At 43.5% G+C, this 14,230-nt stretch overlaps 1 protein-coding gene across 3 annotated transcripts in view; it reads left to right on the top strand.

Moving 5' to 3' along the window:
* Positions 1-9,458: 9,458 nt before the first annotated feature.
* sdk (sidekick cell adhesion molecule) overlaps positions 9,459-14,230 on the top strand; it is a 115,929-nt gene continuing 111,157 nt past the window's right edge. For 2 of the 3 annotated variants that reach the window (XM_065452642.1, XM_065452643.1), the window contains exons 1-2: positions 9,459-10,112; positions 11,949-12,224. In XM_065452642.1, the coding sequence (XP_065308714.1) occupies positions 9,959-10,112; positions 11,949-12,224 (430 nt within the window). In that variant the 5' untranslated portion in view covers positions 9,459-9,958. The remainder of the gene's footprint in view (positions 10,113-11,948; positions 12,225-14,230) is intronic. The other variant, XM_065452644.1, reaches the window with a different exon arrangement.

Below are 14,230 nucleotides of genomic sequence, written 5' to 3' on the forward strand. Positions count from 1 at the left end.
ACTTGGGTCTGAGAGAGTCACATGTCCGACTTTCTTTTTCCTTTTCTTTTTTTCGATTAAACTATTTCTAGCTGCCTGGACACACTGTTCCCGAATGCTGCACTGAGGTATTTTGGTTCTTACTGCATATTATATTTTATTAAAATGTGCACAAGCCAGCTTAGCACCTAGAAGTTTGTTTCTGCCTGTGCTTCGTGCTGTTGAAGTGGACTAATCATACCTGTAATTTTGCACTCAGTATAGCAACAGTGATGTGTGGATGACTGGTAACCGAATGTGTTTTGTCCGTACTATAAAGGAACAGGTGCCTAGTTGAAGGAAGCGCTTGTCAGATCTTTGGTGCTGCCTGTTCGGGTAGATCTGCTTGTCACTGCCATTTCCAGCATTTTGCACTAAAAGCAAAGTTTGGCTATTGTTTACCATGAGCTTGATCCTGACTGCTTGTAACAAAGTGCTGGGTCATTGCTGGGCGTCTTCAATTAAAGAAGCTGATGGGTTTGTGACTCTTTCCGAATGCTGTGTGTGTGAGCATGTGTGTGGCACACGAATTTTGAATAGGTGCTTTTTTTCTCATGTTCAGCGACTCCAGGTCCATTTATTAAAAGTAAAACAGTGGTGGGGCCTGCTGATCAGAAACTGCGACAGTTCTGAGAAGTGGCACATATGCCAAAGCAGGGCTTTTTTCATGCCCTGCGGATCTTTCATGAACTTATCTGCTGATCAGAAGGTCAGGAAGTGGTGGCTTACCTGGTGGTGTAGAACCTGAAACGAAACTACATGGCACTGGGAAAGTATCTTTTGCTTCTTGTTTAGAGCTGTGAAGCTGCTTTATGCCCTTTAATTAGCGACTGGATTTGTCTCTGGGAAGTGTTTAGTGTGCCTATGTCTCGGCCTCTCATCTTTGTGTGGTCGGGTAGGATTAAAGCTAGACCCTGCTGCAGACCAGAAAAATTTTGCACTTTTAGCTTTTGTGATTTTGCCTTTCCTGAAATAATGTGATTCCACCTTCTAATATGGCATAAATTGCTATCTTCTCATCATTCCTCACATCCTGTGGCAAAATTGCTTGTTGGACCACGAACAGTTAACTCAGTATTAAATGCCCCTTTTGTTAATTTTTTGTTTCTTTCTTTTGTAAAGAAAAGAAATTGTCCTTTAAAACTAATTAATTGTGTAGAAGGAGAAAGAGACTTGCCCTTGGTGATGCGAAACATTTTTAAGCATTATTGAGCGCTGTTGGTTCAGTTGTTTCATGAAAGCTTCTTCTGGCCCTCACTTAAGAGGAAGCTTTAATGTGGACAAATATCTCATCCAAACGCAGTGTGAAATAAGAGAGCTCTCATCAGGCAACTCCCTGCATCATTTGCTTAGAAATATATTTTTAAATTGGGCAGCTATATACCACTGCTCTTTTCTTTTTATTATTATTTTGTACTGCAGGGCTACAGGTAGCACAAAACAGATGGGAAAAGATTCTAAATGGCAGAAGGGAAGGAACCACCATAAGTTCTGGGATATATACAGAATGTTGCGTCAATAACAGCTCCAGTTATGCAAGACTGTTCCTACTCAATCTCTGGCTGATCGCCACTCAAAATTCATACAGAAGTTCCATTTTGTATGAAATGTAGTTTGACGCCTAATTTATGGGCATTACTTACCAGTTTTGTACACAGTAAATTTGATGTGCATATTGTCTGGAAACAACACCACTCAAAATATGGTGATTTTGTGACAATGTAATATTGACACCATCTATCACCACTTTGGCAAAACAGCACAAATGATATGCCACTGGGAGGGAGTGAGAAAGGAAAATTTATGGCGTGAATTTAAAAAACAAATGTTTTCTTTGTGTATGGTTTATTAGCCTGGCTAACATAAACCGATTTTTGTGGTACTTTAGATGTAACTTCAGTTAGCGCCGCAGTTCTCCCTCTCAATACAAAATCTCTCTTTTACCATGCCATTTCCCTGCCTCTGCCCACCCAGCGGCATGTTTCGCGTACTGTGTAGCGGTGACAGATGGCACCGCCATTCTGTTGCAGCATCATTACCAGTGGCATTATTCCAAATGATGCGAACATCAGTTTTATTGTTATGGAACTGGTAAGTAATGCCTACAAATGTGGTGTCAACTAACCTTTATGCAAAATAGTACCTCTGTGTGGAATTTGAGCTATGATCAGTCAATCGTCTAATGGAAAGGTCATGTATACCTGGAGCCGCTGTTGACTGGAGTGTGCCTAATTTTAAACTGGAAAAGTATGTGCAGACGTCCCACTGCAGGCATGAAAATAGCCACATATATCGATCTGCCATTATGTCGCACATAGGCTACAATCTGCTTTACACATGGTTTTGTTATTTCCAAGTGAATTCCAGTATTAGCGTTGGAGCAGCATTCTCGTGCCATTGCTTTTGGAGATGGCTTCACTTTTGCGAGATTTTGTGAGGCTAGGCACTGGACACATCAAAGTATATGGCTCACAGTCCTCTTAGTACTGTACTAAGATAGTAGTAAGCTTTGCACAGTGCCAGAAATGTTGTTGGCTGTTTAGTACATGGAAGCGTCCGGTGCAGTCATATGAAATCTCGCAAAATTGAAGCTATCTCCTAGAGTGATCATCCGAGAACGCTGCCCCTGTTTCCAATTTATTTATGGTTGTTGTCCATGGTGCACCTCTTGTGCAGCATCTGCAGGTCAAGTTGAGGGCATTTGGGACCACAGTTCGAGAAAAGTTTGTTCACAGGATTCATAAGATCAAAATCTCCCTAAAACTTGCTCCAATCATGGCAAAGGGACCTCTGTCCATATCTTGAGAGTTGAGAGAGACACGTTAAAATGTCTCCTGACGTTTTAATGGTGTGATAATATGTGTGAACGTTTAAAAATTAATTCCTATGGTGTTTGAACGAGAAGAATGGGGGTTAACGGAGAGGCGTGATTTTTATTAATCATATCATAAGAAGCCAACAAACAAAGATACCTGCGATGTCTTTGTTGGCTTCTCGTGATATTCCTATGGTGTTTGTTAGATATTTTGTCGCTGCATGTGCTGTATCAGGTATAGTTTTGCAGAAGTTCTTGTCTCCGTTTATATGAAAAAATGTGTAGGCCCTTTCAATCACACAACCACATTAATAATAAATGTCTTGATTTTTAAGGACTTCATTCAACTGAAAGGGGACAAAATAAAGTTTTGCTGCAGTACATCACTATAATGAACTTTCTCATAGAAATGTTGCAGGTCTTATGTGAGTTTACTACTTTATCATTCCCCCATGTTTAGGGCAATGCATTTGCTCTAAGTTGTCCCCATAAAGCTTGGTGCAGTCTGTTTAGCCTGCACAAGGATTTTCAATTCATTTAACACGCAATAAAAAAAGGTAATAGAAGATGGAAGAGACAGGCAGCTGCTTGTACGTCTTTTATGTCTCACACTTCTGTTATTGCCGGTTGAAAAAATGAAAATGGACTGTCAACCAGCCCAATGTTGCACTTTTTGCACAGAATTTCCTTCTTTTAAGTGCTGTTGACCATATTTCTGTAATTGAATTTTATTTTAAGTTTATATAGTATGATTAACTCTTCTTATTTTTCATGTCATACTATGGGATTACTATATAGGGACCATTAGAATTATCTTCAGCTTTATAACCTTTATAACTTCACTTTATAAAGTTATAAAGGTTGTACAAAAAGGCTTACATTAGTATAACCTAAAACAGCCACGATCACTGAAATGTTCACATTTCTTGCATTGTGTTCCTGCTTTTGGAGGATTTGAGTATGTCCGCAGCGTTTGTATTGTGCTATTGCTCTGCACGTTGGCATTTGAAGATGACATGCACATACAGGTGCAGACAATATTAATTGGAACTAGAGCTGTGGCCAAACTGCATCCCAGTGCTCTCTAGCAGCAGCCTCTGGAGCAAGTTTGAAATTGGAGCACACATGAGCACAGGCCAGTGCTGAGAGCCAACTCGCAACTCTCGAAATGTTTCTTTACCCATAGAGTGGAGTGTTGTTCACAACTTGATGAAATGAGCGCTACGAAGACGCGGACGAAAGAACACCTGTATGACAGACAAGGCGCTCGTCTGTCGTACATGTGTTCTTTCGTCCGCGTCTTCGTAGCGCTCATTTCATCAAGTATGCATAAACAACTCACCCACATCAAGCTTCTGCTGTTCACAACTTCTGTGGCTGAACGCTCGCTAGTGTGGTGGTGCAGATAGCACAGCTGTTTCTGCAGTTCGCATGCGTTAGACATGTTCCCATGGCAGAAGCCAGTTTGACACAATGATGACACAATCCATAGTGACACGTGGCCATGACACTCCCAGCTTCCTCCCAGGGCTGCAAGAGGGCGCTGGGATCCAGTTCGGTCATAGCTCTCGTGTTCCAATTACTTTTGTCCACACTTGTACAGTTTCAGAAAGAGAAGATAATAGAGCTGTGGCCACATACGAAGGAACGATCACTGTTTGTCACTGCGAGTACATCAGGCCCCTCAATTCTGCATCGCACTACATTTTACCAAACGTGCAAGTGTCATAATAACTTGAACTTTTCTATTGTGCAATATGTGCAGTGCTGTCATATGTGGCAGGAAACATTGTCTTTATTCTTGAGTTCGGGTCGCCAGACATATGTACCAAATTCAAAAAAGCAACTTTTTGCTGATTCCTCGTCAGGAAAACTGCATAGCAAGTCAAAGAGAGATGTTGGGATTCAATTGTTGATTGAATGTTCTCTGCCCTATCAGACTGTGCTGCACAATACATGTGTTCGCTATGCCACTTTGTCTGTGTGTCTGTGTGCATATGTGTGTCCATGAAAAACAGAACTGAATCTAGAGCTGCTTTTGATCAGCATTCAGTGTAACACTACAAAACGGGTGCTGCTTTATTTCATATTTTATTTAATTTTTCCATTGCACGTTAGAAATGTACAGTGCTTAGCTAGTGGTGTAATTTGATCAAAAGAGCACATTGTGCGCAGTTGTCATGGGAAGTGGCGGTATGTACATCATGCCAGATTTTTACAAGCAATATTGGTGCGAACACTCTCACGATACATGGCGGGAGTTGCTGTACTATTGCATTAGAATGACACTGTGTGTGTACATATACGGCTTTGTGACAGTGTTTATGTGTGTGTACATAAATTTTGAATAAACAACATATTTGCTAGTATATGCCCATATGACAGTTTCATGTTTGGTAGGGATGGCACAAATGAATGAATGTTTGGGTGGGCTGGTAGTCAGTTGCAGCACGCAAGCGCATGCATGCAGACTGGGATTGTGATTGACATAGATGGGGTGCTATTTCCGGCAATGTTTACCTAATCACTCAGACAGGTATGTATCTGTGCACAAAGCAGTGCATTTTGAGCAAGTGAAATGGGTAGAACAAAAGCAAAAAAATACTGCATGACATTCAGCTTAGTACGAACTATGCACAATCACACTTTCTCTTACGATTCGATTGAAGATCACAATTTTCCTCTTCACTATCATGCATTGAGCACCAATAGACATATTTAATTACTCATATACACATAATGCACTTGGACATTGCTGGAGCAGCTAGAGTACAGAACAACTCAAGCAAGAATTAATGAATTACATCTTATTGGGAAGGCTGGTGCTTTGGCCTATGTTTGGGAGCTAGGGTGTTCAGGTGTGGGAATTGGTGGTAAGGGAAGGGTAAACAGATGGTCAGTCTGCGTTGGCCTGAAACAAGAAGGCAAAGTGATATTCAACATTGTCCCTTCACTTGTAATGCACGGTGTGATCACTTTAATACAGAACCTTTGTTGTTGCCACTAAGTTCACAGCAGTGAATATGGTAGGCACTTGAAACACAAATTGGTCATGAGGCAGTTGCGGGCACAGAATGTAATACACACTCCTCAAGGATATATAAAATGAGCACAGCAACCTATTGTGTCTTTCCAACAAAGTGTTTTGGCCTGTGGCATAGTTTAGGATATTAATAGCAGTTAATGCAGTCAAGAACAGAGCAGGCAAGACTGGAGCTGAGGCATTTGACCCAAGCCGCCATTTCTGGACTCTGACCTGGCCAAAATTTGATTGGGAACGAGAGCTATCGTTGCTTGCTTCAGCCAATCACCGTGTGAATTTTTGTGGGTGGTCCCATGAGGGCATAAAAGAAGTAAATAAACTTCTTTCATGCATTTGGGTCCCCTCCGCATACGTTAGGGTACGCCTTGGTAGCAAGTTGGTTAGTGGTGCCCGAAAGCGTCTGTCCAATAACCCTTCAAGCCCAACTTTGGCCAGATGTATGGCCACCAACTATAGATTAGCTGGACCAGGATGGCAAAATAGCTTGAGCTTAGCTTAGCGATTTATTTCGGCCGGCTACTATGTTGTGCCAACCACTGGTCAACATTTTGCCTTTCATGATACTACATAAATTCCTGAATGGGTCCAATCTGACCAACAGCTTGTCAGGAAAAAAACATTCTACCACATTCACTCTAGCATTTCTTCAGAAGCCACTCACTACGTTCCTCTTTCACACGGCACCCTCTTCAGCTATACAGCTAGAACTACTTCTGACCATGTATTGAAGTATCATTGTCGCAAAGAAGTGAAAATAAGAAAAGGATTGTGGATAGACTGACATTTTACTTTGGTGGGCATTTAGTTCTAATGTGAGTGTACACTACACACTGAGAGCTTTAGCACGTCCCTCAACCTATTGTGGTGTATAGAAACGTTTGATTGAGCAGACTTGTTGGTGCCACCACCTTGTGGTGCAGAGCTTAACCAGAGAGGATACAGAGATGCTAGTGGGTTGAGCAACCATACCTATTTAGCTGATTTTTTAAAGCATTGGCAGTGACATAACATGCTGTCTTTCTTTTTCCTTCGGCGAGAATACCCATGCAACGAGAGCATATCTAGCCTATTGTTGGATGTCGCAAGATGTTCCTGCTGCCATCCATGGCTCTGGTAACCCGGTATTCCGTAAAGGGTAATATGTTGGTGAACAAGCTTAAGCTTGCCATTTTTTTTGTGGCACATACACTGTGAATTATGCTAGTTGTGATACATGCCTTCAGGCATGTGTGCATACATTCTAATTGTAAGAGCTGCTAGTACACATCCCCCATTTCTCGAATTGCTGAAGTGTTAGAAATAGGCAGTACATACTTTCTAAATCAAAGTTTGTGATGTCGATTGAAAATAGTCATTCAAGATATTGTGAATGGTTGAGCCGCAGAGCTGGTAGTGCAATGTTAACTAATGCAATGATTTCGTAGTATATGCACTGAACATGTCACAGCTTTAATCTCATGCAATGAGATTAATATTTTAAGCAAACATGCAATATGTTTATGTTCGTGCACTACATTGTTCACAAGCTATATGGCCAAATCCAAATTTTGCCAAACAGGAGGGTATTTGAATGACCAATTAATAAACCAGAGAGCTTCCTTGAAAGGGCAGCCGTCGTCTAATCCATGCCTACATTGCAAAAAACTTAAGTGCAAATCGTGTCTCAGAGATGCCAAGGTGCTGTCAAGACACATGAAGATAGAATAGCTAGGGAGATTGCGGAAGCTTTCTTTATTCATAAGTCCGGGGACATGTGCATTTCTGCACAAACTAGAAATTGATTATTTAACCTATAGTCTTTAAGCTGCTACGCGGGTTTATGCGAGGTTATATATTTTGCATGTTTTTCAAGATAAGCCATTGTTGCTAGTCTGTGCTCGTACATGTTTTCTATCTCGGCTCTGTCCGTTTGCACCATTCCCCATTAAGTATGAAGTATAAAGACACCCAACAGTCTGTATTTCCTTGTACTAAGGTGGGTGCCCATTTTTTTATTGTGACAATTTTTGTTTATTTTTTTATTCTGACAAGTTTTTGTAGAACCTTGAATTATGAAATGAGATGGTATGTATGTAGAGAGCGAAACAACAAATCTAATTACAACTGAGGATTTTGTACCCCTTGCGCAACATTGGCATATACCCGTTCTGCAGGATTGGCCATGAATGTGCACATATGCTGCAGACACATACTGAGAACAAGGTAGCCCAAATATAGTTAAGAAATTTGGGGAAAGAAGCTGTTGAATATTGTGGAGTAATAATTCCCTGAAGATGTGTGTGCTTTTGAGATGCCTATATATGTATAGCCGGCTTTCGCTAATTCGACCATGACGGGACCGACAAAGTTTATCGAATTATCCGGCGGGCCGAATTAAACATGCAAGATAAAGAAAAAAAAATGACAAAGCACCCTCTAATTCAATTGACAGTATTTGCCCTATTCAGAATGCCAGTCAAACTCGTACTCACTTTTTGTGTGTTCGAAGTAGAAAACTAACGTAGAAATGAAATTAAAGCTTCTAAACGACGTAGAAATCTAACGCGGCGCACCCCGTCGTTTAGCAAGAGAAATGGGCAAGGGTTAGTATGTGAACGGCGCTAGACGACAGGACGAGCGAAGGGACACAGACAACAGCGCTGTCCTTCACTCGTCCTGTCGTTTAGCGCTGTTTTTATTGCTCGTAATCACGAACCAACCAGCCCAAATGCGCACTCTTCTGCGGTTATATGTGTTGCACAGTGGTGGCCTGTTTCTTAAAGTCAGCTTCGCCGCACGGTCTTTAAAGACAGTAGTCATTTTGCTGCAGTTGACTGGGATGTAGGCGGCAGACGTACACAAATCATTATAATACAGTTAATTTGGTAACAAAGACCAATTTAAAAATATACATTTGTATTCGTGTCGCACAAGTCTGCGCATCGTGTACTTTAACCTGCAAGGAAGGAATTCCTCTCCATAGGAACACGTTCTTTTGGTTTTCTCTCTTCTTGTATTTTTTTGTGATTTCATCCACGCTTCTTTATCCGTATATTTAATTAATTCACTCCCATGGCATAGTACGATGTGCTTGCACGTTCTATTTCAGCGCCATCGACTGTTCTATGCGGCCATATGCATACAACTGTCTGCTAAGCGACGCGTGCATGCGAGATTACGGCATCGCCCGAAGCCATCGGTGCGTCAAAGACACGTGCGACCGTCTTCTTTGTGGAAGCTCGAAAACTGGTGACCGCGTCCCCAAAAAAAGCGTGTTCCGGTCGCGATATACACGCTGCCCGATTGAACCTTCGCGCAGCCCGACTGGTTAGTCGACCGCCGCAGCCGAGCTGGAATTTAAAGGGCCTATCCTTTTGTTGTCTTCTAATGTTTGGCTGCGGTCTCCCGCTTCCGTCTGCTACTGGCGCTACAGGTTGTTGGTCGGCGCTCCAGTCGGACGTGACTGCATATTGGGTGTGTTCGATTTAGGTATTTTGGATGTGTGTCTTCTGCTGGCAACACGCCATAGCCGCCCGAAACGCTATGAGTGTGACGTCATAAAAGTTTTTCGCGGCGAAGGCGTTCAAGCACGAAATGCGGATCTGAGCGAGTTGTTAGGGTCACGTGATCCGAGCGCGGCGGCCCGACGGCGGCGACGGTTTTGTTGTCTACGCTACGGCCGTTGTCAAGGCATAAAGTATAGGGCCATAATGTCAAGTGAAGAACTTGCGAGAGCACTAAACTTACGGACGCTGTGTGAATCTACCGCTTGCGTATGCGTCTTGCGAACGCAATGGCAGCTGTGAGTGGGATGGGCAACTTTATCGAGTTTGTGAAGTTTGGGAAGAGTTTTGCAATATGGCGACGCTCTGTCCTGTAATAACAATGATACGCCCGACGCACGACTGTTCTCGTGGAAATTGCAGTTCTCAGAGGAATGGAAACCGTAGCTCGCTGAACGACGGGCAAGTACACGAAACGTCATCGCGACTACTGGAGGGCAATCGTCAAGCACTCGTCTAGGACCTCTGTGATGTCCCGTGCGCGAGTTGCCGTACATCGGCCTGTACTACGTGTGTGTGGTTGTGCTGCGAAGTGCGCGCATGTCGGAGGACGCACCACACTTGCAAAGCACTGTGGAAACCCAGAGTGAAGCGCGCCGCGACGGCAACGGAACATCAACAATGTTTTGCAGTGGCATCTGCCTTTTCCTTTGCACGTTGTTATGCGCATTGGGAACTGGCATCGCAGAAAATGGTAAAGGATTGCGCATTCCTAATTTTGCGCTTACTACTCTCGTGACTCTTGTTATGCTTGTATAATGCTCGTTGTAAACGCATTGTTTATCCATGCATAGTGCATTTGATAAAGTTGCAGCAGTCATGGGGACAGATTTCTGGTGGGACGTGTGCGGCAAAACATAATAAGCGAAACTAAATAGTGAATAGCCAGTCGACGAAAGAAAAATCGTGATTACTTTTCACAAGGGCAGGTGAAAACTGGTTCGCTGGACGTCCGATCCACCACACATAGGTAAATCATTGATATTCGTGATAATCGTGTGTAAAATAACTAGCGAGACACGTGCGTGAAACCAAAACGCTTCCTATTGCCTTGAGAGTGGCAGAAGAGGCATACTTATTTAGAAAGAAGTTGGACCACTAGTGCAACCCTAGCCTGCTAGGGTATTACACGAGGGATGGGGTTTGAAAATGGTGCTAGGGATTATGCATGAAAGATGGTCTAAAGTGATGGAGGCCTTGAAGAGTTAAGGCTAAACCCCATGAGCGCGATTTTGTGCGCAACAGCGACGAGCGACGGATCGGGCTGTCGCTTGAACATATCGCTTGGTCTTGTCGCGCGATCGCTCGGTTTTACAAATCTAGAAGCCGTCGCCCGGAAGTGCTATGAGCGACTAGCCAATAGTAGGCAGCCGGAACGGGATGTACATTAGTGATGTACACCGGTTTGCAAACGTGCGCGCTTCTCAGTATACAAACGGAATGAGCAAACTACCAAATTTTGATATGTAAACAAAATAAACCTATTGCAAGACCTTCAGAAGACTTTATGTAGCTTTGTACAGCCAAACAAATTAAACAATTATAGCAAGTGCCACGCCAGGTTTGGCGCTAACTCGATCCCCTAATACCGGCAACACTGAAGAGCTGTCGCGCGAAGCGGCCGCTCGCTTGGAACATAAAGAAAGAATGCTATGCTTGGAGTTTGACTTCTGGGCGACGAGCGAACGCGACAGCCATCTCCATCGCATCGCTTGTAGCTGTTGCGCAAGAAATCGCTTGCATGGGGTTTATACTTAAGTCATCAGGGCAACAGGGGTGGGAAGACTATTGCAATCTTTGCTTGTAGAAAGACGCACCTCATAAATTCGTTTCTTGAGCTTATTGAGGATATGACAGTGGTAGGAAACACGATGAACTGGATGAATGAGGTTGCGAGCAATGGAGGTATGAAAATGCGAAGGCAGATATGTGTAGTCCTGTAGTTCGAGGTAAATGTAGGAAGTTGAAGTGGTGTTTTTATGGTTAAAATGCTTGTTTTATGAGAGTAGTTGCTGAGGTTGAATCCAGCCACACACTTTCATATTGACACTAGAGTGTTAGCTGGATTAACTTGGTAAGGATAAAATAAAACACTGGCATATTCTAGTTTTGAAAGTATGAAAATTTCTTAAGCAAGAAGTAGGAAGTATAAAGGAAACCAAGTACTTGATTAGCAGAGTCACCAGCAGTGGTGTACAAATATTCAAAACTTTCTAACAGAATTCAGCAGTGTCCTATTTCATTTGGTTGTTCCAATCAAAATTGTCCTTGCGGCTCTTGGAGCTGGAGGACGTCCAATCCTGAAGAAATGTGTGCATGTCAAAAGCGTGCTCTTTGGGGAGCGGAGCTGCTTGAGAAAAATGGCAGCCCTTCTGGGTAGCTTGCAGGGAGCAAGACGGCCTGTTGGCTTACCCATAAGCTTACTGGTTAGTTTGCTCTGTTGTAATTGTTAATTTCAAAGCAGGTGCCAAGAAAATTAAGCATAGACTGTGGTGTGTACATTTTCTTAGTCATTTTTTCATGTTTGCAGATCACCAGCAGCTGCTGTCCCCACGCTTCCTGACCCAGCCCTCGGGCGGGTACGTCGGGCTGGGTGAAAAGCGAGCGCTGCGGTGTGAGGCAGTTGGGGCACCCCCCCCTCGTTTGCAGCTGCTGAAGGATGACCATCCCCTGACCAACTGGACTTCCCTGCGCCTGGTGCATGTGCTGAGCAGCATCGGTCTGTCTCAAGCTGGTGCCTACCAGTGCTTGGCCAAGAATGCTGCTGGGGCAGTGCTCAGTGCCAAGGCCAAGCTGCAGGTTGCACGTGAGTGCTGCGTCCTCTCTTGCGCGTATGTGTGCATATACGCTTTCATACCAGATAGTAAACATTCCAGCAGAACCCCATCACAGGACTGTTGATGTCAGTGCGATAAGCATGCAAGCAATGCAGTGACACACGATGTTGCCACCACTGAAACGGGAAAGATATGAGTCGTGTACTGCAGTCTGGCTGTCACCGTCCTTTAGTGCGGCCTCTGAAATAGCACCGGTGGCATGCCAGTGCGTATGGTGGCATTGCGTATGAGCCATGTACTGAGCTGCGCACTGCTCTCGCACTTCCCTCTAGACACGCTGCGCCTTTCCAAGTGGCCTCTGGGATTTGTGGTGAGACAGTGTGTGCTTGCACTGAGAATTAATCCCTCGCTGCCTGCAGGCATTTCTGGTGCAGCGCTAAAGCGTCGGGCTGCTCTGCTTGAGGAGTCTGTGCGATGGAGGTTTGATTCTGCCCAGCACAGGATAAGCTTTTAAGAATTTTATTTTTCATTGAAGAGTGACGTAAAGAGGCTAGATAGATAGGTTCCGTATAGACTCGTTTAGAGGCTACACCCATGTAAGGGCTGCACCCCGCACTTAGCAGCCCAAAATATGAAAAAAAAAAAACATTTGCAACAAAGAATCAAATGCGTTCGGTGCCCCGACGCTGCGTGCACATTAATGAATTTTCGGGTGCTGCGTACTTCCACGTGCCGCTGCTAAATGGGGTGAGCTGTGCATTGACAGCTGATGCAATGGTACATTCGAGGACTTGGGGTGTGCAAAAGTTGCAGGTTGTGCTGGCACCATTTTGATGAAAAGGTTCGGTCCCGTGTAAGGGCTGTACTTCGTCAAAATTGTGCAAAAAAAGGTGCAGCCCTTACACGAGTCTGTGTGGTAGACCCAAAGTGGCTGAAGTAGGCGAAGAATGCTATTTGCATTAATAATAATAATGTAGTGTTGGAAACTGGCACATGCTTTGGCTGCATCATTGCCTCGCTTAAGGGCAGAGCTCATCCTTTCAGAACCTGTCGACTAACAATGAACATAAAGAGACATTTCTTCTCGAAGCTCTCTCGTGGTCATTAAACGACGCTCTATGTGCTGGTGGTCATGCTCTTACTATACTAATAATGATGGATGGGCACCCCACTGCTATGAATGCATGAGAAACTGGCCTGTTTTGTGTGCTTATTTTGGAAGTTGAAATGCTACATCAGGCTATTAATCAAGCTGCTATTGCAGTAGTATGCATACAAACAAAATATGCCATCCAGGAAAGCTTTGCCATTTTGACATCAAATGTGCGTCATAGCAGATACCATTATCTTGTTAGAAGCATTTCATAGGACTATGCATAGTTTAATGTAACATTACATCAACCCCTTCGCACTGTGCACTCCTCTTCAGAGTATGCGGGATGCTGTGTGGATATATATAATTACAACTTTCTGTCGTATTTTGCGTCTGTGTTCTATATGATGTTGCTCTTTTTGATCTAGTTTGCTTAAGAACTGCTTATACCACAGGCAAAAGCACTGCTAACCTGCTTGAATGTGACACAGTGCTTGCTGTTTCAAGATGAAGTGTACGGGGGGCATGGCATAATATTGATATGCCCTTCTTGATAAGTTTAATGCCAACTGAATCATAACTGAAACAAAAAAGTCCAATAGAAAAACCATGGCTTGAGTGCTGTTGGCTCACACACCCAGGGCTAAATTAGTACACATAAATATCTAAGTTAGTGGATGGATTGATGGCTGTCGCTGTAGCGCCATTGGTAGTGCATCGCACATGTAATGTGGCGATGTTGGGCTCGGTCCTCACTGGCAACAAGTTGTCTTTCCATCCACTTTCATTTCCCCTTCATTATTTTCTACATTTCACTTTCAACGACAGCTAATTACCCCTATGCCTTCTTTGGCTTCATTGCTTGCTGGCTTCATGTGGTCATGATTAGGGACCTGTGTAAGACAAGTACGAGCCAAAATATTTAAGAAGCCTTATATGTGG

This window comes from Dermacentor albipictus, chromosome 8 (genome assembly GCF_038994185.2).
Source record: "Dermacentor albipictus isolate Rhodes 1998 colony chromosome 8, USDA_Dalb.pri_finalv2, whole genome shotgun sequence".
NCBI lineage: Eukaryota > Metazoa > Arthropoda > Arachnida > Ixodida > Ixodidae > Dermacentor > Dermacentor albipictus.